Below are 23,847 nucleotides of genomic sequence, written 5' to 3' on the forward strand. Positions count from 1 at the left end.
CTACGTGCAACAGGTGGCAGCGGACACAGAAAGGAAATTGCGTTACACGCCTGCAGCTCTAAAGCGTTTGCTCATTATCGTCGTGTCGTCTGTTACTGGTAGCATGTTGCGACAGTACAAATGAGTTTCTGCAAGCTAAAGCTGTCAGAGGCTTCATTTATTTTCACATCAATTAGCAGAAATCAGGTTATTGAACCCTAAATATTCCATCTATCGCCAGGCTCCGCACCTGGACTGGACTTTAATTTGTAACACAAACATTTCACACCACCAGCCTTCACTCACCTTATCTGGAGTTGCTCAAAAATGGCAGACAGGAAGTGGAAGGATTCATTTTCATTTAAAGGGGGAGAAACCGTTCAGAAAATGTACATTGTGTGTTAATGCAGGGTTGGAAATATATGCTCAGTCATCAGGTTGAGCTGTCAAACTGAGGTATTTTAGGTGTTTTGTATCAGTTTGTCTCAAAGGGAGGAGCTTTGGACATAAACGCTGGAGGCAGAGACCTTCCTGGGAGTTGGTGTGTGTTTTAGGGGCCGACTGAAGGGACATTACCCGTTTCCCCGATTGTGCTTTTTTATCAGCCCAAATCTTGTTTGTTGTTATTTCACCAAACTTGTTGTGCTATTAACACACCATTATGCTAACGTGGTAGCTTCCTATTGACAATCGTAGCGGTCTAAAATTGCAGAACAACCAAACGTCCCAATACGAACAGGCTGAAAGAGGAAAAATCACCACCTGCGTGATGGCGGCGACGTGATTTCAACAGTAAATCAATGACACTCCTGTGCTGGGACAAACAGGAGCCCGACTAAACGGCTCCGTCCAGCAGCGTTTGTTGCCACGCATGTAAACGCTCTGAACGCCATAACCCCCCCCCCCACACACACACACACACACCTTTGTCTGACAGGAAAAGACTGTAAACATATGATCACCTGGAGCTGTATGTCATGGTAAATTAGCCAAACGCCACTGCATCAGTGGGGGAAAAGCCATTTGGCAGAAATGGTTCAATCGGCGCAAACGGTGTCGCTATCATGAGCCGCTAGAGGTAGCAGACAGTTCATGAGCCATCACCTCTATCAGGCCGCAGAGGGGGGGGATAAAGAAATAGAGAAAAAGATGCATAAACAGGCTGCATTTAAAGGGAGAAGGCCAAAGGCTGGATCCTGTAGCTGCTGCTCAGCATCTTAAATTAAATCTGCTTTGTCATTCTCTTTGTCTTCGAATCAATCCAAACGCATGTAAATAAGTCAGCCTGAATGAAACGATGCTTACGCGCCGCCGCCGCCGCTTTTGTGCTGTAAAGTATAATGCAGGATTTTTGCTCACACTCGGGTTATGCAGGGATCCGGCGCGGAGGCGATTTGGACATGTTGCGAACAGCTTTTCCACATTTGCATCACAATGGCCACTTCCATTAGTATGGTAAATATGCTGTTACACGTGATAAGCACATTTAAATGGCAGCACGTAATGAATTAAGACAGCAAAAAAAGAAAAAAACTGCGCAAAGTGCAGCACAAACACAAAACTGGGCCCCGCCGCCTCCCGCTAACCCGTGCAGAGGCACGCAGGAGCCTTTTGTATCTGTATTTCCTTGCGGTCCTGGGGGGGTGCTTTTCTCCCCCTGTATAAGCAAAACTGACATCTTTTATGAAAGATTTATGAGCCAAAGATGCAAACGATAGAGCGTGAACTCCCCTGGGTGCAGCCTCGTCCATCTGTGAAGGATCACCTGTTCATAGGTGGGCTAAAGCACTTGTTCCCTGCCAGAGCGTTAGCGGGGACCAGAGGGAGCAGGCAGGGAGCTGCAGAACAAAAGCAAAAGGCTGACGTTTTGCTGAATAATTCCCATGTAACTCCAGATGTTGTGCTCTTGACAGAAACCTCTCGGCTGCAGAGCCCCATCCTGCAGAAACCCGGCAAATGTAGGAAAAAGATAATTCAGCAGGCCGCTCATTAAACCTCCTCTTTTAGCTTCCAGCAAACTACATGGAGAAGTCAAGACACCTCGTCACAATGTGACGGCACAGACAGATGACTCGCAGACAGCTGCTGTTCTGTAAATAGAGAGGTGTGACACAAAGCGCGACAGCGTCGAATACGATGTTGCGCGTGTTAGCAGCAGCTCTCTGAACACAGTGGGGACAACATGGCGCCGTGGCTGCTTCTACCTGAAAGTCGCGTAAGGCTGCTGCTTCGACTCAGCAACTGGACGTGATTAAAATGTTGGCCAGTCAGAAGCTTTTCATGAGCACGACTGGTTTATTTCAACTATTATTGAGTCCCTCGAGTGGACACTGTAGCTGTGCTGTGCACAATAAGACAACGGCGTGCTGGTGGAGGGCATATTTAATCCCCTCAGACCCACCTTGACCTTTCTCACTGCGGATGTTTGCCAGCTGTCACATTTGCCCCGATGAGACAGGAAAATAAATAAAAATGTCTGCAGTTTTACAGAGGAACTGAAAATGACCATTCACTTGGCATCTTTTTTGTATGCGGGAGGCATTAGCAGCTAGCGTAGCTATCTGCCCGGGCTCACAGTTTATCAGCAAAAGGTCAACAAGGGGGGGGTCAGTATCTCAAGGATACTTTGACATTTGGCTACATCATATATGGTGCCGCTGAAGTTGCTGCACAATGTCTGCAGATGACGTCTCTTTCTCAGCAGCATGTCGACGTAGGCGTAAAGACCTGCATCGCGGCGTTGGAGAAGCCTCCATCCATGCTAAAGCATGACATTTTTCAGCTCACCCACTCTAACAGTCAGCATCCGTGGTGTGAAAAACACCACCTTGATGTGGGTGACAAAAAAAACAAAAAAACAATTTACTCATCTTAGTATGACCATCCCTTTAATCTCGACATATAAACACAGGCTTTTGAGGCGTGCTGGGCGTGTGAAGAGGGAATTTAGTGAGCGGCGATTATCTCGAAATTACCGTGAAAGACAGCGGGAGGAGATCCAAACTGCAGCATGAAAGAAATTAGCGGCGTTACCGATTAAAACCCATCAGATCAGAGTCAGAGCGGGAGGAAAGAGTCCTTATCGGCTCGGGAACGGTTCCGACTCGCCATTACTCATCCACCTCTGTCCTCACTGGGCTCGGGACGGATTCATCATCGCTCGCTGACAAAATAAGTGAGATTGCTTTGAGCTTAAAAAGCACTTGCGCCAATAAAACCTCTGGAATCTGTCCGGTGAATTTGCTGTCATTTAAATAATTACGACCAGCTTTCTTTCTCCGAGCAGCTCTGCTGAGTTTTGCCATTGTGCGACTTCTTTTCAAAGCAAATGCACAAACAAGCATCTTTTAATCGCGCGGACAATGTGGGATCTCTCTATAATTGGGCAGATGCTCCGCAGATGTGGAGAAACAGTTTTGTAGTGGATAATTCACTGACGGACTTTTTTAATCCAGTGAGCTTCCTCCCTCCGGCTCGCCCTGCTTTCAAACCCTCGAGAAGGGGCGAGAGAAAAACCCGTGGCTCTGAGGAATAATGCCAAAAATAATGGCCCATCATCCTGCAGCTCATCTCCACTCCATTAACTCCACCACTCTCACCCTCATCTCCCACTTTCAGTCCTCATGAGGACCCCTGACTCCACAAACTGGTCCACAGGCGTCCCAGACCGAGCCTTTGGCTCCGCCCCCTCCCATCACTGCCAACAAATTAAGACAGTGCTGTGCGTCACAGAGGCCCCTGAGTGAAAAGTGTGTCCTCACAGGTATCTGTCTAAATGCCACACACACACACACACACACACACACACACACACACACACACATGCGATTCACCAGAGATGCTCGGGCCTACAGCTTCATTTATGAGCAGGACTGATGACTTTAGCAGTTACTCAGCAGCTGTTTCAACTATAGCGACAATATTCTTAAAGTGATTATTCTGGATGTTTGTGCACGTGTCCTGGCACGAACCTTCCTCGTTTATGGAGAGAGGAGAAAACAATAGCCAACAGCCACAAGCACAAAACTCACAGTTGATTCTGGATCAGAGCAACATTCAAATTCGGCTTGTTAAATATTAACACGTAACTCAGCCAGACTTCAGACTATTGGTTCACTTTTGTTGCTGCAGCTAAAGGGCTGAACACCATTTTCATCACTTCAGGCACTGGGAAATCTTTGTTTTTTCATGTCGCGCCAGGCTGTCAATGACGTGTGAACAACTATGAAACACAGATAGGTATGAAAGTATCAAGGCTGGTAATTGTAAGTGCCACAAAAATGGAAATTTTCGCCTCAAAGGTTGAGAAAAACCTCAAACGCTGGCATTTACCAAGAGAAAATCCCTGAAATTCATTGCAGCAGCAGTCAAACACATCAAATTAGGAGAAAATGCAGTGCTAATTACCTTTAAAAGAGATGTGAGATTCACCTAAACCAGCAGTTTTCGGATGGAATGAGCCTTCTGATTTAAAAAAAAAAAATCCCCAAAGTGACTTTTCCTTAAAAAGCTGTTTTCCGGCTGCCGTGTCTGGCATAAATCACGCCGCTGCACGGGTCTGCGCGCACGCATGCACAGGTCTGGCACAGTCCCACATCTCATTTTACTCTCCATTAAGCTTTATGATGCAACAACAGGATAAATATTAGATTAGCTGCATTTAAATATTTGTGCCCCTGCGTTATTACATCCCCTTTAAGTCTTTCCTGTCCTGATCCAATTAAACGCCACCTCCCCTTTAATGAGACGACTCAACTTGATGAAGCTCATCAAACTTTAAAGGATAAATTTTGCCCCCAAGCCCTCACACGGGCGCTGAGAGGATGTGACAGCGAGCGTCAGGAGGTCTGCAGAGGGGGGAACAGGTGCAACAGGCTAATTACAAACACAGCGTGCTTTTAATTATACTCTCTTGTATGAACTGTTAATGAATGTGAACCGCCTGCAAATAATGTTGGGGCTGCGTCTTCAGCGACGGCCGCTCACGCTAGTCAACATCTCATCGCGGTTCCTGCGTTGTTTTTCCTTTCTGTCGTCTGCGAGTGTGTGATGTTCTTCTTTGCCGCCTCTCCCTCGTCTCCTAATTCCGCCTCCTAGCATCAGCGTCTCTGACACAGATGGACGCTAAGGCAGCTCGCTCGTCGCCGAGTCTCCTCGTACGCTCCTGTGGGGGGAAACAGGTTATCGCCTCAGCAGGGAGACGAGCAGCGAGGGCGGAGCGGCTCCGGGCGACGCGGCCGCTGGGCGTCCTGACACGGTCCTCTTCTGTCCCCATGTTTGTCCCCTGTCCCCCTGCCAATACGGGCTTCTCTACTCCCTGTCCTCATGTCATCTCTGTCACGCAGATACGTGATTAGAACAACAGAATAGCTGGCAGAGCCGTTCTTTCAGGCTTTTATGAGGAAGACAAATAGGCCCCAAATGGGATTAAGGCAGAGGGGAGAGGAGCACGTTTTCGGGAGAACACCTATTGTGATGGCGGTCACTGTATTTATAAGGACAACGGGGACACGTCCCGAACAAAGGCAAGGTGACAAGCCAAAATAATACATTCATACATGTGTCAGAATGGATGAAATGCAGCGTTGTGGTTTGGGGGACCGCCGATGACCCCCCCAAGCCTGACCTTAATCTCTGGGGTTGGGACTGAAAACTGAAATAATAAAAAATGCACCTCTTGTGGGTACAGAACCCACAGAATCCAGCAGCGGGCTTCACTCTCCGGCTCAACAACAATAAAATCTATTTTAGGAGCTTCCTCCATACAGAAAGTCTCTCATAACACTTCATTACCTGTCACAGAGTCGCCTGTTGAGACAAAGAACAACATAAAGGTGGACGTGGCGGGGCGTGAACGGCCTCCTGCGGCCTCCACTTCTATCAGCCTCCATTACGGCTGAGCGTCCTCTGGTGATAGATGTCTGTCTGCGCTTCCCAGACAAGAAGAGATGACCAAAGAAGAACCACCAGCTATCAAAGTGCACATTGTTAGCAGGACCAAGGCAGCGAATATCTGGCGGGTACAGAAGGCTGCATTCAGGGTGTTACGTAAAGTGCAATTACACATGTACTGTTGGCTGCTTGAAGGTCTCACTGAGTCCTGCATATGTGTGTGTGTGTGTGTGTGTGTGTGTGTGTGTGTGTGTGTGTGTGTGTGTGTGGTGGGGGGGGGGGAAACAAACGCATGACATAAAGAAGGGGAAAAACAGGAAGTATGCAACTTGTCAGAAGTTTCCAAATACGCGCCGCTGATATTTTTCCGAGGCTCGAGATGCTCCGCTGGAGCCGAGCGGGCTCCAGTTGATAATCATCTGCTTTGTGGTGGGAGGCAAGGAGAGATGGAGCAGATGGCACTAGTTTTATTTTGCCGCGGATGCTCCCCCTGAATGAGGAACGCTCCGCTGAATGCCAGGCTCCGCGGGAGAGGGGAGGCAAATTGAAGCCCTCCCGCTCGGCGCTCCTTGTGAGCGCACGGCCTATTGTCGTGCACGTCTCCCAATTACAGAGCGACAGGCCAGTTCTGGGCATTCATTAAACCAGGCTTGGGACAGACGATGGTGACGTCACACGCTTCCCTCCACCTTTCCGCCCCAAGCCCGTCATTTTCACCGATGTGCACGTGTTGATGGATCGACCAGGAAAACCTGGATGCAGTTACAGAGTCAGGATCTTGCAGCTTCCGCCCAAACACTATAAATACCGAGCTCAGAGCTTCGGAGAGCGGTGGGAGACGCTTTTGATCGTCTCGGTGATGCAGTAAGAGCAGAAGCCCCCGACCCCCCCTGCACCTGAGGCATTTTAGACTGAGGACACGAAGTACTTGAAGGAACGATCGGTGCCGCTGTTTTTCCCGCTGCGTCTTTATGGCCGGACTACAGGTGAACGGCAGAAAAATGAACAGATGGACCGGAGAAACCTTCATAGTTATCAAGATAACACTTCTTTGTTTCACACTTTTAAATACAACATGTGTGAATTTGCCTATAAAAGGTAAATATGAACCTGTGACATTTGCTGTTGGCAAACAAAAAACACATTTATTTACAGCAAGTCACCAAATTCACAGCAAGAGCAATTAAAACACCTCTAATCACCTAACCTCTAATCATTAAATCACCTGTAATCTTCTCTCATCTTCTCAGCATTCCATGGGAAAGAAACGGAAAAATCCCCTTCACCGGCCACGTCTCGTCCTGAGCCTCAGACTGACAGCTGACGTTTGCCCACAACTGTGTGAACTTTAGCTCCGACGTGTCCAGATTTAGGCCACATATCTGGGACACTTTGGCCGCATTTGCGCTCAATGGGACGAAATGTCAATAAGGAGTCTTTATTTATTATTCAAAGGCCTCCTGCTAAAAGGGGCTGACAGTCAGCCAGCGCAGCCCTGAAGAGGAGGCTCTGTTTAAATGTCACATTTGGTGGCGTCTCAGTGATCAACAATAATGAGCAACCAAAGGGAATTCTTGTCATACAGCAGCGAGAGCCGCGCTCCTGTGGCCAGTGTGAATGCAATTATTGGATTTTTCGGCGGAATAATTTAACAAAGATGACCTTATATGTGTGCCCATCACATCCTGGGCCGGAGCAGCTCACTGTTAATGGGATGAAGTGGCGCAGTGGGGAGGGGGGGGGGTCCATAACTACGGTTGCCTGTAAACTAGAGAAAGCCGTGAAGAGTTTAGAAAATAAGACTTTCTGATCAGGCATCTACGATTTGTCCGTCCACGCTGCTCATGGGGAGTAATGAGGCCCGCGTGTTCTTTTTCTCAACACGACACGGCAATCTGCCAAATTAGCCGGCCATTTTACCGCTACATCCTTCTGAGCGCTGACTGCTATCATTTGTTATCCGCAGTGTCCTCTGTGTAAGAGCGATCAGCTCGTGGTGGCCTCAATCATGCGGACAACGGTGAGAGGCTTTCATCTAGGTCACGACACTGGAAGCGGGTAACAGATCGATAGGGCTGATTGGGAGAGTTGCACCGACTGTACGCACAAAGTAGCCGCGCTAAAGCCGTCCGGCGGCGTAGGCGGTAAACAGGCCTGGAGAGGCCGTCTGAGGAGCGGGCTGCCATCCCGCCTGACTAGCAGCCACCTTTCTACACTGGAGGTGGATCTTGGCATCAGCCGGCATGAATGATTGAGTTGGATGGAAGATGTTGAGTTTTTTCCAAAGGGCTAAAGCAAACATGCTAATGCGGTGCTTAGCCCAATCTAAAGTATGTATGAAAGGGCTTTTACTGAGAGAGATTAAAGCTAAAAACAAGCAAGAAAAAGGTCTTTTTTTTTGCTTGATTTGCTTGAAGGCACTGAAGAGCAGTGTGGTGGTGGAAAGCTCTAAATGTTTGTTTCCTGATTTCTTCTACTCCCAGAGCCTGTTTGAGTTCAAACGTTCAGCGGCGCTTGATGTGGAGGCCTGTCAGAGGCCAAAGTCATGGCCTCAATCTAGAAAAATTAATAAAAAATAAGCAGAAGCCTTGCATAAAGGTTTAAGAAAAGCTAATACTTGTAGCTAGCAGTTGTTCATAACTGGTGTAAGAAATGCAAAAGGATGCAGCACTGTTAGCATGTTAGCCTCGCCACCCAATCCTTACATGAGGGCTCCCCATCATGCAGCGACTGGAGTTACAATAAAAGAGCCATCTGAGATATTTAAAGCAGCCTTCCTCACACGCCTGAAAATTCTTTTGTTTCTATCAGGACTGTAGCACCGCGTGACTGTGGACGGCTCGGCTGGATCTGATTCGACTGCATTTACAGGTCTACATATGACAAGAGTCAGCACTTAACCTTCCCCCAGCACTTCAAAAAGGCATTCACAGGTGAGTAGCTCCGAGGTAAGGGCCCCCGGGGAAGCCCGCCGCCAGACCCCTGGACTCTGAGCTCAGCGCTGTCAGCTGCAGCGCCGAGCTCATGCATCAAACCGGTTTCTGCGACTCTGCTCAAATTCACAGGGCGAAGAAGACGCGTCTGGTGGGGGAGCGCTGGAGGTCAGAGGTCGGGTCGCAGAGGCCCCCTCACACCCAATCTGCTGAGTATCTCGCTTTACCGTGACGACAAACATCTGAACTTACTTTACGAAATGTCGGGGAAGATCTTTCAAACTTACTTCAAAACAACGTCTACTTAACTTTTCATGCTTTTATGTCTGCGCTAAAATAAACGATGTGGCTGAAGATCCCAGGACAGGATCTGCGGTTCAGAAATGTTCAACATAGCACAAGAGAAAACTTGTGGGATGTGGAGATCGATGAGTAGCACCAAAGATGAAAGCGAAAGTGAAACCTACTTCTCTGGTGCATCAGTTGTCCAGCTACTTCCCGCTTTTCTACTTCAATTTCTCCACCTGCTTTCGTTAACTTGGGTATTTTGATCAAATATTCACACATTTCGATGTTTTATATTTGCTGATGCAGCGATATAGATTTGTTGGGCTTGGGTTAGTTTTTAATTCATAAACAGCCTTGATAAATGAAGGAAATGTTGATGCTACAAACATATGAACTCTACCTATTTCAATGTTAAGTTTGTTTGTTTGCTTCATTTATTTTGTACGATACAGTGAAGAAATGTTTTACACAGAAATAATAATTTTGCCACGACGGCCGCAACAACTCGCGGACTGAAAGTACCATGTCGGAGTGAAATAAACATCTCATTATCAACAGACTCGCCCGCTTGTAAATATCTCATTATCAGATCTCAGAGCAGATCTCTCTGTCATAGGTGGCAGCTGTACAGCTGCAACCATGCTAACGTCTGCCGCTGCGTGGGAGGACATGTTTGACTGCCGTTCAAACTCTCACCTTCTGAAAGCTGCTTTCAGGGGTTCACGTCCAAAAAAAGAAAGCAAATTGCTCTCAACTTTAGTCCTTTTCCTCCTACCGCTTTGCATCCTTCCTGAGAGCAGGATCTGACACGTGACCTTGCATTTGAAATGAAGATTAAAGTGGAAGATGCAGGCTTCCAGATGAACCATTTGACAGGTGAAGATTGTGTTTGAACAACAGCGCCGCGTGGGAACGAGCGCGGAATCAAATCAGATCCACTCCAAACGCGCTCCGGTTATGGGATCCTTTTCTTCCTGTGCAGATCTACAGCGCTTCCATTAAAACTGACAAGAGTTTACTCTTTATGCATTTACCCGCCGTATTTGTTTGCGGTACAAGAGAATGCCCATATGACACCGCACAATATATGTGCATTTATTTGCCCAGAGGGCTCCATTCATTAACGGACTCCATCCTGCAACAAAACATTCATAACGCAGTTATGGAGCATATGCTGCGGCCCTGGCAGGGATATTCTGCTGGAGTCTCTCCTCCTGCTGCACCTCTGCAGGCTTCCCGACGTCTCCGACCACAACAAATACCCTCACACGCCCAATGAATGATGGATCAAGCGGGGCAAGTTCCTCCACAGGCTCAGGATGGAGGCCTTTTAGGTCTCTGGGAGCCGTTCCCGAGAAACCAAACATGACGTGCGTTGTGATTTAAACGAACCAAAGCTTTGACAGCATCGTGGCAGAGAAATTTGTCCATTGAACCTCGTTTGAAAGAGCCGCAGCCTCCGACGACGGCGCCGGTTTGGAAAGCTGTCCAGGAGATGAAAGGACTTCCGCTAATGGAAAGCGCCACCGAATCACAACGCGCATTAGCGTACAATGTGGCAGAAGACAAAGTCTGGCAGGGGTGGCGAACGGGAGCGTGCTGTCGCCCCGCCGCAAAGAGCCGCATGTGAATGGATGGAGGTTTGGCTCATCTGCAGTGCGTCGTAGTCTCGCGGGTTGGCAGAACTCCAGGCCTCCGCTAGCTTATTCATCGCTCTCTTCCACAGTCAACGCTGTCTCTTTCTCTCTCTCTCTCACACACACACACACACACACACTTGGCACACCCATTGCACTACTGTAGAAATTATAATGGGTGAAAAGTCCAATGGGATCGTAGAAGTAGCAGTAAATTAGCTACAGCGTGCCAATGGTTAGTACCAGCGGCGTCCTAAGGTGGCTAGCAGTGTGTTGCACTGAATAAAAATATAATAGCATATTTAAAAATGGAAGAACATCAAAATGGGGAGGATACCTTTCGATGCCTGAAAGCATACCAACACCCACCTAGACCCAGAAGATTACGCTAACAAACTACTGTATTTACCCAGGTCCTGGCAGCACCGAGGCAACCGGCTCTAAACTGTGGTGATTCCCTCTCACTGTTTGTGTTTCCACTGACAGCTTCACACAAGCCGCCCGACAAAGTGAGCAGAAATCGCCAAATCATCACGGAAACAAGTGCTTCGCTCCTCCGAGGCTCAGCGGCTGACAGCCATGAAGTCACATGCATGAGGGAGTCAATCCATGGCATCGCTTATCATGTGTGGGTAAACATCTGAAATCAAAGTGACACTAAAGCATCTATACCTATCTGCTACTATCTATATGTTTCTCTCTCTCTCTCTCTCTGTATGTGTATATATTTAATTTTCTAAAGAAAATGCTCACATCCAACCATAAATTATGCATACAAATATGCCACAGGTTCAAAAAAAAAGAATGCTATGTAGATTTGCCAGTTAGGTGGTTCAGGGTGCTGAGCAAGTAAATAAATAATCCTGTTTAATAATTCATTGAAATTCATGTTGCTTTGCCGCTAGCCTTGACAGTATTTAGAATGCAGCCAGCCTCTGACTTGGTGGAAGACTATTGAACATAGGTGGATCCATGGGAGCACATGCATGCAGGAAGACATCCGCATATACGTATAAATATATACACACACACACCCTATTGTGTGTTCTACAAAGGAGCAAATAACAGATATGTTGTTGACGTCTTATCAAGCGTTTGCTCCATCTCTCCCTGGAACCTTAGATGGGATCTCCAAAGTGTGAAGAGAAGTTCACGCGGAGCTGCAGGCTGGTGAGCACGCCGGAGCCGAGAGAAGCGCAGAGAAGGCGGTAAATTGAATCTAAAAGTCTTCCAAAGGGATGGAGGGAAAAAAATGGAGCAGGGATGCTGGAGGCCAGTCATTCACATATGAGCCAATCCTGATGATGTCTTTGATAGAATTACAGCAGCAAATAAAACCGTCACGTCTGTGTGTGTGTCTGTGTGTGTGTGTCCTTGTATCTGCTACAATCCTCATTCTACCACCAAAGTGAGGACGTCTTGGACGGTCTTCACAACTTCAAAGGACCGTTTGAGGGTCAAGAGATGGTTTTAAAGTTGAGAATACAATTAGGCTGTTATTGTCAGGATCTGGGGATAGATTATACCTACAAAAGTTGCCACAAAGATAGAAATATCAGTATGTGTGTGTAGATGTGTGTGTGAAACTGACTGATCATCAGAACTGAAATATTTCAACCATATTTTTATATGTGAATATTTATCTGTCAGACACTGAGCGGGAAATAAACGGAGAGCGCCGTCATTTATGTCTTTGTGAATGACTCTGATTAAGTTACTGCTCCCCACACACACATTCAAGCGAGCTTTGCTTTATTTTATTATCAATTAATTTAAGGGGAACAGCCGCGACGGGCGCTACGAATGCCGACGCTGGCGCTCAAACATCTGCCTCTTGATTCTGTGCATCATCGCCTGCGAGCTGGGAAATATAGTCCAGCACACATGAAGCAGAGGCAGGCAGCAGATAATAAATGCTGCTACTCGTGCTCGGAGTTAATGGTCGCCGCGTCTGTCTGGCTGACACCTTCAGAGGCTCTGCCGTCAGAGCGTTCCTCCCCGTCTGTAACAATTACAGCAGCATTTGGGCGCAGCTCCTGCAGTTAAACCGCGGTGACAAGCAGATGCAGCTCCTGCATATCAAACGCGCAAATATTGTGGGAGCAGCGCTCTGAAGTGCTGCAGGGCAGAGCGCTGCTCCTGACACCAGAACCAGTCGCCGCTAATGTCAAACGTTAACAACGCAAACGTTGCCTCTCCCGCGCTTCTCTGGTAGCGAGACGCGAGAGCGCCGCCCTGGTGGCGTCGCGCTGAAACGCACGCTGACGTGCGCCTCTTCTGCGGAGCGTCTGGCGTGGCCGCCGAAGGTGTTTCCACAACGCTCCCCGTCTCCGCTATAACCCCGCGCACCTCTCGGGCCTCTGCAGATGAAGCTCTTGACAGCGAGGGCTCTCAGACTTGTCAGTCTTCCTGAACCCCCACGGTGACGCTCAGGCTCTGGTTACAACCGATCAAACGGATTCAGTGATCAACCAGCCCTTTCCCAAGCTGTTCCCCATATCATTACCTCCAAAGCCTTCGGTTTAAATGCGGAGCCACTTCGGCGGCAGAACGTGTGGATACGATGTTAAATCGACTCATGGTCTGCAGTTTGTGTTTGTTTGGGGGTTTTTTTTTTCCCTGCGATCGTACGTAACAAACCTCCCACCAGATTAACTGAGCTGATTCTCTTCACTCAAAATCAACTTTGGCTGCTTCGGGGACTCTGTTTTCCAGGCCGTAACTGCTGTTGAGACGAGTTCCAGTTTATCTGGGCCGCAACAGCAACTGTAAACTTGGTGAAATAAACACGACAAGGTTGACACAGCTCTACTGCAATAAGGCAGAGCTCTTTATCCGTGCTTATTTACTTGTTGTGACGCATGTTACTCCCACAACAGCAACAGAACATTAAGGAATTCACCTATCTGCGGCCTGCGTCACTCACGTGTCCTTCCATTTAAGCATGTTGATCACACATGAGCTCACTGGCGTTCAGGCCGACAGCCAACTTCTCCTCGCATTTCCTGTGATGCGCTGCAGGGCCTGGAGGTGGAAGAGGGGATTGTACCGTTGCCAACATCTACCCTAGCTGTACGATAATGAGCTCTGCAGCCCCTGAACCCGACCCGTGTGTTACGCTATTGGTTAAAAATAACAGCCAGGACAATCGCCGCGGTCCACTCTCGCCATCTTTGTGAGTGCGATGAAAAAGATGCAAATCCAGCATTTGATGGAAACCCAGCAGAAACCCGTGGACATGCAGATGTTTATTCATGACAGGTGAGTTAGGCGGACTCGCTTTAACTCTGGGCTTGACTTTAAAGAGCTCTCCGTGTCCTCCAGTTAGAATTCAGACGGGCAAATCCGACCGGACCACCCGGCGGTCGCCCCCAAACACGTGGGCTGCGCAGGAAAGGAGCGAGGACGGGAACAAACGGGCAACCACCTGCAGGACCGCCGGCGAACAGCTTTTATTTATCTGTGACGCGGAAATGTCACCGCAGGGATTAGCCTTGACGCGAGATTGGTTCACGCCGCTATAAATCTGCCGCCGTATTTAAATATGTTCCATCACTCATTTTGTCACGGCCCCGCTTGTGGCTGCAATCACGATGACTCAGTTAAAACAAGTCGTCTGTTTTCTTTTTTCTCTTAAGCCTACGCTAAATTGGTGTTTATGGCAAGAGAAGGCTTCTATTCCCAGAGGCCGCACTTTATCAGGCCGCCCCTCACCGTCTCCCTGGCAGGTGGAGGTGGGGAGAACAAACGCTGTCACCAGCAGCAGCACCGCCGCCGCCGCCGCAGCCCCCGCCTCTCCTCCCCGTCCTCCCCCAGTGCCCCTCTTCTCTGTAAGTTCTCAGAGCTATTATTTTTATCTGAAAGCCTATATGAAGCTGGGGCAAGAAGCAAGGGGGGAGCACAGGGAGAGGAGGAGGGGGGGGGACTGTGATTCTTCTGAAGGTACAATCGATGCTACAAGCGCGTGTCTGCCGCGCACGCTGCAGGCGGTGGTGGTGGTGGTGTTGGGGGGGGGGGGCTCTATTGATTCGCTTCCACATTTTAATCAAAATAAAATAAAAAAGTTGCTTTCCAAATGCAGATTTCCCACTGTTCTTCTGCGATTTCTCGGCAGCGAATGGGAAACGCCGAGCTTAAGCACAAAGAAAAGAAAAATAACCCGACAGCTTGTTATGCAGGGACGACTAAAGACACGTTTGTATCTGCAACTGGGACATCTTTGGCATAGTAATGAAGTTTCATGTGGATTTCTGACTGTTGATAGCTGATGGCTATAATCTTCTCCTGGGTATTTTCAGTGTGCCGCTCTCCACATCGCACACAAATATGTCAAGAAGTGAGCAAGCGCTACCAGAGGCACCATCAGATTTAGAAATTAATCTTTCTCTTCTGCAGCTGGCGGGAGAAGAGCGTGCGCGGTCTCTCCAGCAGACTCTGCCGATGGACTATTATTGGACAGGAACCTATCTGGAGGTCAAAGCTAATGTTATAATGCCACATTTAACATTTGGACAAATACCTACAGCAATTCCCACTACATTAAATTAACCTCTGCTGCCGCACCCGTTTGGCAGCGTGTGTGACCTCCTCTACCCTGAACGCGGTTCTAAATATAAATCAGACGAGGGAGCCGAGCTTCGTTTGTTGACTTGAGGAAATGGATTCACGAGGGAGTCAGAAAGACTATGATGAGCTCCCCCGGGTTCTCAGAGGAAAGCACAGTCAGACAGATGGAGATAAGGCTCCCACATACAGCAGAGAATGCAGAAAACACTCAGAGAGTCCGATTCTGCCAGCGAGCTGGCGATTAGAGGAAACAGGAAATAGAATATGTATGATGTCAATATCTCACTCTAGTATTAAAAAACCATGTTTTCACTTTAGCTGCCCTCCCACGGACAAGTCTCCATCACAACAGGGAACAGGAAACGTTTGGCTTCCAACACTCTCCCCATAATGACCTGTTCAATAAGCAAATCAGTACAGGAAGTGGTCATATGAGGAGCTTTTGGTGGCTTCCAAGCAGAATAAGTGGGTCTGTGGAGGTAACAGGTAACCAAAATGATGACGGTGGCTTTCTGCAAACACTGATTGGGAAGTTGGTCAGAAATCCAACAGGAACAAACAAAAAAGATGGGCAATGCTTGCGCGTGGTTCTATTTAAGATCAAAATAAACGCAGTGGGAGAGGCAGCAACGCCATTTCTTTTCTTTTTTTTCAGCATTTGTGTTTCAATTTTCTTTTATGGTGCCATCATTTCCCAAACTGTTTCTTTTATGTGCCAGGGAGCTGGTGAAAGATGGCAGAGACGCGGCAGAACGTTCAGCTCGCAGGCCAGTCAGCTGCGCGCACACACACACACACACACACACACCACACACACACACACCACACACACACACACACACACACACCACACACACACACACGAAATGTAAATAATCTCACCCTGATAGAAGCAGGTGGGAGATATTACAACCACAATGTGGAGTTTTATTTTATTCTTATTATGGTTTTACAGTTAAATCCACTTCATATTTGTTTAGTGGGGGTGATTCACACCAGCTATTAAAACAGAATGGAAGTTTCTGTTTTTGTAATTAAAAGATAAAAACTCTCTTTGACAATCTGAATGTCATTGATGACAAGGCTCTCTCCCTCTCTCCTCTCCCTCCCTCTCTCTCTCTCTCACACACACACACACACACACACACACACACACACACACACACACACACACACACACACACACACAATCACATCCCCCTTCTTTGCTTGCTAATGAGCTGTGTGACTGACAGCTGGATTACTGAGCCCTGTTTTGTAATCCTTTAATTTCACCGTTTAAGATAATCATCCACAGGATGAAGCGTTCAATGCAAACACGAGGCTACAAAAATACAAAAATCACACGCCATCGTGAAAATATGCTACATTTACACGTGAATAAATAAATGCTCTTTTCATATAAACCAATATTTAAAAGCAGACAGGGCTGAAAAAGATAGGTGCATGTGGGGCCATGATAAAATATACAGCCGGGGCTTTAAAATTATGACAAAGTAAAGAGCGAGGTGTTCTCCAGGGATGGACCTTTTGAGATTGGAATCTGCAGAACAAAGGTACAGGCAGAGTCCAGAGGCAGCCGAAACAGCGGCCTACTCCTCAGAGCGGACTTGGATCTTAGTGTTGAGCTGAACCTAACGTAAATCTTCCTGATTGGGTCGTGTTTTTCATCGCTGGCGACACCTTGGACCAAGGGCCTGAGAGCTGGAGCACATGTAAGGTCAGATGGTGACGCAAGGTCAAGCGGCACGGCCATATTTCATTGGTGGAGTGAGAAATGGTGTGTCACTTTGGGCCTTAGAATCAGGAATAAGAAGCTGGGGGACGGAGGAGGATAGTCAAACCGCTGATCGTGTTCTGATCACATGGTGTCAAAGCCCAAAGCTCACACAGGAAATAAACTACATTAGATTAGCATAAAAAGCTGTACTGTAAATGGTTGCCTGTCTGTTGTTGTCTAGCTGTGGAAAATGCTCATTTTCTCACAACAGAGGTGTTTGGTCCAGCTTAAACGAACCAGAATTTATTCCGCTTTGTTTGGGCTGGTGTGAAAGCTGTTCACTGACATGAGAACCCTGAACCGGTTTCCTTCTGGTGTGAATACAAACGGTCTATTAAGTGAACCAAAGACAGGAAGTGAACCAAAGAGGAAGTGGACAAAATAAAAGTTTTTCACTGCATTCCCCTCCCAATCAAATAGAGTCCCCCCGAGACTAAACACACAGCCCTGGAAAGACAATAAGCAGTAGCTGGAGGAATTAATTTAAAATGGAGAACAATTACAAACTGTCTTTCTAGTGTTCCATGATAAAATGATTCGGGTCTTCAAACGACAGTCGCAGATTCCACCGATCTCTCCTCCATAAACACAACACAGGTTGTCGTTCTTGCCCCAACGCTGGACTTTCTTTGTCCGGTAATTGTGTGCCTCACTGAGGCATGCAACCATCAGACAGTAATTGTAGTTTTCTATTCCCAAAGATAATCACAGCTCCATCTTTACACTGACAATAAGATTTGAAATGAGGTTCGAACTGAGCATTTCTGCACCTTTGTCTGCACTCTCATCTCATGCTTCTTTTGTACGAGGTCGTTTTTGACAAATGAACAAAAAATTCTCTCTTCCCTCACTTTAATTCTTTTTTATGCAGCTTGCAAGTGAGTTAATTTGGGCTGGAATAAGGATACTAGTGTTGTGCTGTGAAGCAGGCTGTTATTTTATGCAGAGGGAGAAGGAACTAGTAGATTGTGGGGTTATGCATGAAGTTAACAGGTGAAATGGAAGTTCATGCTGAGCAACATGAAGCCAGTTTGGTTGTATTCAAGGCCAGCAGACAATAAAGCACAAGCATGGATGCTAAATCGCTAATTCACATCAATTACAGTATAAGGTGGTCAGTCAAATAATGATTTTAAATAAATGATCCAAACAGGATTGAGGTCAACAGCAGTGGGTAAGGTGATCTTAAGAAGTGGGGCTGTTCAACTGTAACATGGAGATGAATACTGACAAATAAAATACTTTATTGTTAATGCTTCTGAATATACCCTTCACATAATTCCAGACTTTTACCAATAAACCTCCAGTTCTGCAGCCAACACAGCCTCTTTGTTATCCATTAATCCCTCGCCAAGGACTCTGCTTTTTTTTTTTTTTGGCTAACACCATCAAACATGCTCGGTTTCTTCTTCTTTTCTGTATAATCACTCCACGATTGAAAGAAAGGGCGGAGAAAAAAATCAGCTCTTGCTGATGCAATCTGACACCTGATTATATCAGAAATGGCTCAACCTGAAGGCCGGACCAGAGAACAAAATTAATTCACCTCTATTTTGTGAGCCTTGATCCACCAAGAGTTCCCACCATGGAGGATACAAATGAAGGCCAAGTGGGCTTTTAGAGGGCTTTTAAAAATGCAGCAAAAAGACTCGGAGCAGCTTCTGGCAGCTTCTCAAGCTGGACGCAAAGAGGTACAGCTGAACGATCTCTCAGCAGACGAATGAAAAAGTAATAAAAGCCGCTGCAGACGACAAGAAACCGTGCGCCAAAGACATGAAGACTGGGAAAATGTAATGCCGGCACCCAGTGAGGGGAGCTCAGTGGAGATCAGCCCGCTACAACTGCTAAGTTCACGCTGAAGCCACGACAAGAGGCAATAGATAATCTGCTGACAGCCAGTTTCACATCCACCCCCCCAACACAGACACATTACAGCCACCGAGGAAATGACTGCAAAAGAGGATAGCAGCACTCTCCCGGCCCATGCTCCATATATTGGGTGGCTTACTTGTTTTTTTTTGGGGGGGGGGGTTGGATCAGAGAGCACAGCTCAGGTTTGACTCCATCGCGAGTGTGAGATAAAGAGAAATGATGTGGTTCATCTTCTCCACCTGTATTCTATCAGTCCACCGCAGACTGCAGGTCCTGGCTGCGGAGATGAAAGACTCTCCGGAGGACAGGAGAGACGCTCCCGAACACCACAGAAATGGCGCGCCGCTTATCAGGGCGTCTGAAAGCATTAATCCCCCACCCTCGCGCCTGTCTCAGTCCTCGGGTACGTACGTGAATGCGATCGCTCCCTGTTGAGCCTTAAAGCGGGCCGAGGAGCTGAAGTTTTAGAGGTGCAGCCAATCAGTGGCTGGCTGCCTGTCTGAGGCCATTATGGCGCCCTGCCAGACGCCCTGTCCAGCGTTTAATTGGGGTCATGTGAAGAGTCATTTGGATGTGTAACTTTCAGGGACAGCATTAGCAACAGGAAGTGCATGACACATTGCTGTGAACCTCCTTCTCTGACAGTAAGGCACATGCGCACTTTTATTCCTTTCTGGACCGATTTGATGTCAGACTTTTGAATATTTAGAACTTATCTTCCTCCACACAAAAGCTGCTCCACATCCCATCTCCTCGGTTGTCAGAAGGACAGCCCCCGGCCCCCCTCCGTGTGTACGCCACATATATGATTCATCAGCCGCATCCTCGGCCGTCCACCTGAGCATCTGTTCGAGGCGGTTAAGTGTGCAGTTCAGCGTCTCCCAGGATTGGCGCAGGGCACAAAAGTCCTATCTTATCAACTCGTTCCCGCTGCCTTTAACACGCACCCTCCGCCACTTCGAGAGGCGACATTCTATTTCAGATCAGTCTCTTTTGTGCCGAGGCCACGTCCTCCGCTGTGTTCCGAGGGCTCTGTTCTGCTGGAGAGAGGTGGCACTTTATACAAGCGTGTGCACTCGCTGGAATATTTCCTTTCATGGCTTATCGCCCCACAGCGGGACCTTGCCCGGACCGCAGGCTTAACTCAGCCTCTCCGCCGGCCTTTGTGCTGTGGCCTCGCTTCTCTGGGTGTTAGGCAAGCATCTCCATGGGAGCACGTGATGATTTATTCAGTTCCACCTGACCAGAGCATTGAGATGTGTAAGTTAGCCCCACAAAGGTCTCCGAGTTCAAATGATCATGATTCAAGTCCCGGTGAGGACAAAACATGGAAGGTGTTATGGTAGCAGGGGGAGGTGCCAGGGTACCCTTGAGCAAGCTTCCCAACCCCGAAATACATATATAATAATATATGTAGCCGGGATAGGCTCCAGCACCCTCCCTGTGACCCCGAAGGAGATAAAGTGGTCAAGAAAGGAGAAAAAAAGATTGTGAGAAACAAAAATCAAAGATTAAATTGTTCTTCCCTCATTATTGGTTAGATGTGCAGCTCCAAAGACCAATAACTCTTTCCACGCGCACAAAAGCTCGCCTGAGTTGAATCCAGACGAGACAATCTGTATTGATCAAACCAAAGACCGTGTTTGTTTGATCCAGTCTGTGATCAGGGATAATTTCCACTCAGTTCACAACAACTGAATGTCAGAGTTTCTGAAACTCTGCAACAAACAGGTTCCATGTAAACATCACTTTTAAACACCAGAGGTGTATGGCAGACAATAAATGTGCGTAAAGAAATAAAACTAAACCTCTTTTGAACTCAAATTACTCTCACAGCAGTTTTTGGCTCCAATCAGACTTCCAGAAGAAGTGAGATGTTTGTTTGCTTGCTTATACTTGTGTCTGCAGGTAAACAAAGCAACATATGGAATGAGATTATAAATCCCACCATCATAGAAAATTAAAAAGACCAGTGCGCCTTGCGAGAATGGCAGAGGCGTAATTACAGCGCCTCAGATCGCTGCTGATAAAAAGCTGTTCAACAAACTCAGCAGCTCACATCCAACCACAAGGCCTTTAGGAAACCTCAGCGTCCGACCGTATGGATGGCACCTCCAGACGGACAAACATGCTGCACATTCATCACTGCGGGAGTACATAAGCGGCGCGTGCCCCTCATCCCTCGGAGCGGTCATGTGGGATGGTGGTGTGGCTTTCAGATTGATTTTCTCAAAGACTAAACACACAGGCTAACAAAATGAACGCTAGCAAGAGGAACCAGAGGCCATCGGGGATCAGAGCTGGAGGAAGCACACAGGCATTATCTAACCAACCCCTTTAAGCATTGCTACCACATCTGTCTGCAATGAAGTGTCAGCAGAGACATCTACCCCCTCCAATCCTCTGGATACGAGCAAAGGAAAGCCAAGATCTATCTGTCCTCCACCCCATCACCTCCTATTAACACTCTTGGAGCCAGTCTGGACACTTCAGCCACTTTCCAAACAGAGACCTTGAGCCCCTTCAGGCAAACAGACTCCCTGCTGACCGGCTGCAGCGTCCCCATCAGCCTCCTAAAGAACAAAATAACCTCCCGAATAATTCAATTGTTTAGCTCACAGGCGGAAAATGTTCAAACAGCTGGTACAATGAGAGTGCTGTTTCCTCCAGGCAAATGGCATTTCACATTGGAAAGGAAAAATATTTAGCCATAAAGGCAATAACAGCAAAGTGTCACAGGAGAGCTGGGCTTATTGCACGCCGCCGCATGTAGCGCGAAGCGTGGGGCTTCCAGAAAAATATCAAAACCAACCAACGCAACTGTAAAAGCAGAAATCTGGAGAGGAAATAAACGCTGATGTGCTTCATTCGGTGGCAGCACCTACCTTCTTGTTGCAGTTATAGTTTGGACATTATGGATATAAAACAGGCTGGTTATACAAGCACTTAAAGCTATGTGAATGCTAATGAGAGGTATTCTTTCATCCATTAAGGCAAATATTAATCAGTAAATTGAAAAAGCACCCAGATGAAACGACAGCATTATTTCAAATGGCAGAGGCTGAAGCTCGCGGGGGATCCGGAGCGCCGCCTCCTCTGAAGGAAGCACAAGAAACCCGAATTGATTTCCTTTGAAAAAAAAAAACACGACGCATGAAAGGGATGAAAAATGTATTACAATGAACAATGGGAATAAAATACAAGTTTTAGCAGGAACCAAAGCTTTTTTTTTTATGAGACAACCTCCTACTCAGTCCATCAAAATACAGTGTATCATGTAAGCAGAACACCTTAAAATGGATCCACATGATGTGAATCTTTGCATCGGAGCAGCTCAATGACACAGGAAGAGTCAGCAAACAGGAGCTGATGTCAGGCAGACCTACCTTTGAGGATCCTCTGACCATGCAGGAGGTCCCTGGAGACAATCACTGTGTAGAAGTTTTGGGAGAAGCCTGGTGTGCATGGAGGTTTGATGGGCTGGCTCGGCTTACTCTCCTGGGGAATGAAAAAAAGGGACGCTTTGTTAAACGCCAGCAAATCGACTGTGACCACGGAGTCTCAGCTCTCATTGGCTTTAGACAAGCTCTGGTTACACTCAATGACTGGCTCTGGACCTGGACGCTTCGAACCTCGGAGTTATCGTGAACTTCCATGTGATACTTCACCAGCAGGATTAATTACAGTAATGGTCCCCCCCTCATCATTAGCGCCTCTGTTGCAGATGTTAGATAAGATGAATAATATGACAGCCCAGTCGTGCATTGAGCATTTCAGAAACGATGACCACAGCTGTCGGGCAACGTGTGGAGACCCAACGAGTGGGAGCAGAGAGGGAGAGCAGTGAAGGAAACAGGGGCCAGTAGCAGGGAAATAGTTTAAATGATTCACATCCACAATGCACCTCATCTAGCACCTCTCCTTTGGTTTGCACCTCAAACTGCAGATCAAACCTGCCCTAAATGAATCGTGGAAGATAAGCAACGGGGTGGAGGGTAGCCTTTAACCAACCACAAAATTAATAGTTGTGTATTCTCACGTCCAGTCGGGGAGAAAGTGCAGGTGCGTAAATGAAGTCGGTCGCAGACAAATTAAGAAGCCTCCACGAACCGCAATAATGCACCGCAGCTGACTGGGGCAGAGCTGCTAGAGGGAGAGACTAAAGGCTCAGAGTTTGCAGCTACTTTTGATATCAGACTTGGAGAAAAAAGAGAGAGAAAGAAACCGAGCATGAGAGTCGCCGTATCAAACGCGATTACACGCGTCACGCCGCTTTAACGCAACGCTGCGCGTCTACTCTCGCAGCCACTTTCAGGGGCTCCCGCAGCGCGCAGCCAGCCCAACTACAGCAGTGCAGCACTTCTCTCCACAGTTAGCCGAAAAAAGATGTAGTGCAATGAACTCATCTTACCACGGATGCGCCCACGAGGAAGCTGCACGCCAGGACGAGGCAGCCGGCGTTCATCTTTGCAAAGACGCGCGTCGGAGGGTAAAAACAGCGGAGAGAAGCGTTTTCTGCGCCAAATACACCTCGGTAATTCCCGGAGCCTGGGTCCTGCTCGTCGGTGCTTCGGTGAATGGCCGCCCCTGCTTGTCTGGCGCAAAAGTGCCGCTGAGACAGAGATGCTGCGCGCCGTGCGGGGTGGGGGGGGGGGGGGGGGGGGGCGCAGCCCATTGGATAACGGCGGCACTACAACCCCTCCTACCGCGGAGGGCGAGACGTGGAGCAATGTGCGTGCGCGCTTCAATTGCCTCCCCTGCGATGATGCTCCACACACCGCTGGGATTTAAAGAAAGTTGCGGAAAAAATGTTTTCCATGTTATTTAGATTCCTAATTTAACTCGAGATGGAGCAAAGGCTGGTCTGTGTGTGAGTGACACTCAGCCATCCGAGTCTTCC

The 23,847-nt window shown here is 47.7% G+C and overlaps 1 protein-coding gene across 3 annotated transcripts in view; it reads right to left on the reverse strand.

The window, feature by feature from the left end:
- cdh4 (cadherin 4, type 1, R-cadherin (retinal)) overlaps window positions 1–23,578 on the reverse strand; it is a 129,237-nt gene extending 105,659 nt beyond the window's left edge. For all 3 annotated transcript variants that reach the window (XM_057031407.1, XM_057031406.1, XM_057031405.1), the window contains exons 1-2: window positions 23,359–23,578; window positions 22,334–22,445 (exon numbers count right to left, since the gene is read on the reverse strand). In XM_057031407.1, coding sequence (XP_056887387.1) covers window positions 22,334–22,445; window positions 23,359–23,412 — 166 coding nt within the window. In that variant the 5' untranslated portion in view covers window positions 23,413–23,578. The remainder of the gene's footprint in view (window positions 1–22,333; window positions 22,446–23,358) is intronic.
- Between the last annotated feature and the right edge of the window lie 269 nt (window positions 23,579–23,847).

The sequence above is a fragment of the Takifugu flavidus genome, chromosome 4 (assembly GCF_003711565.1).
Source record: "Takifugu flavidus isolate HTHZ2018 chromosome 4, ASM371156v2, whole genome shotgun sequence".
Taxonomy (NCBI): Eukaryota; Metazoa; Chordata; class Actinopteri; order Tetraodontiformes; family Tetraodontidae; genus Takifugu; species Takifugu flavidus.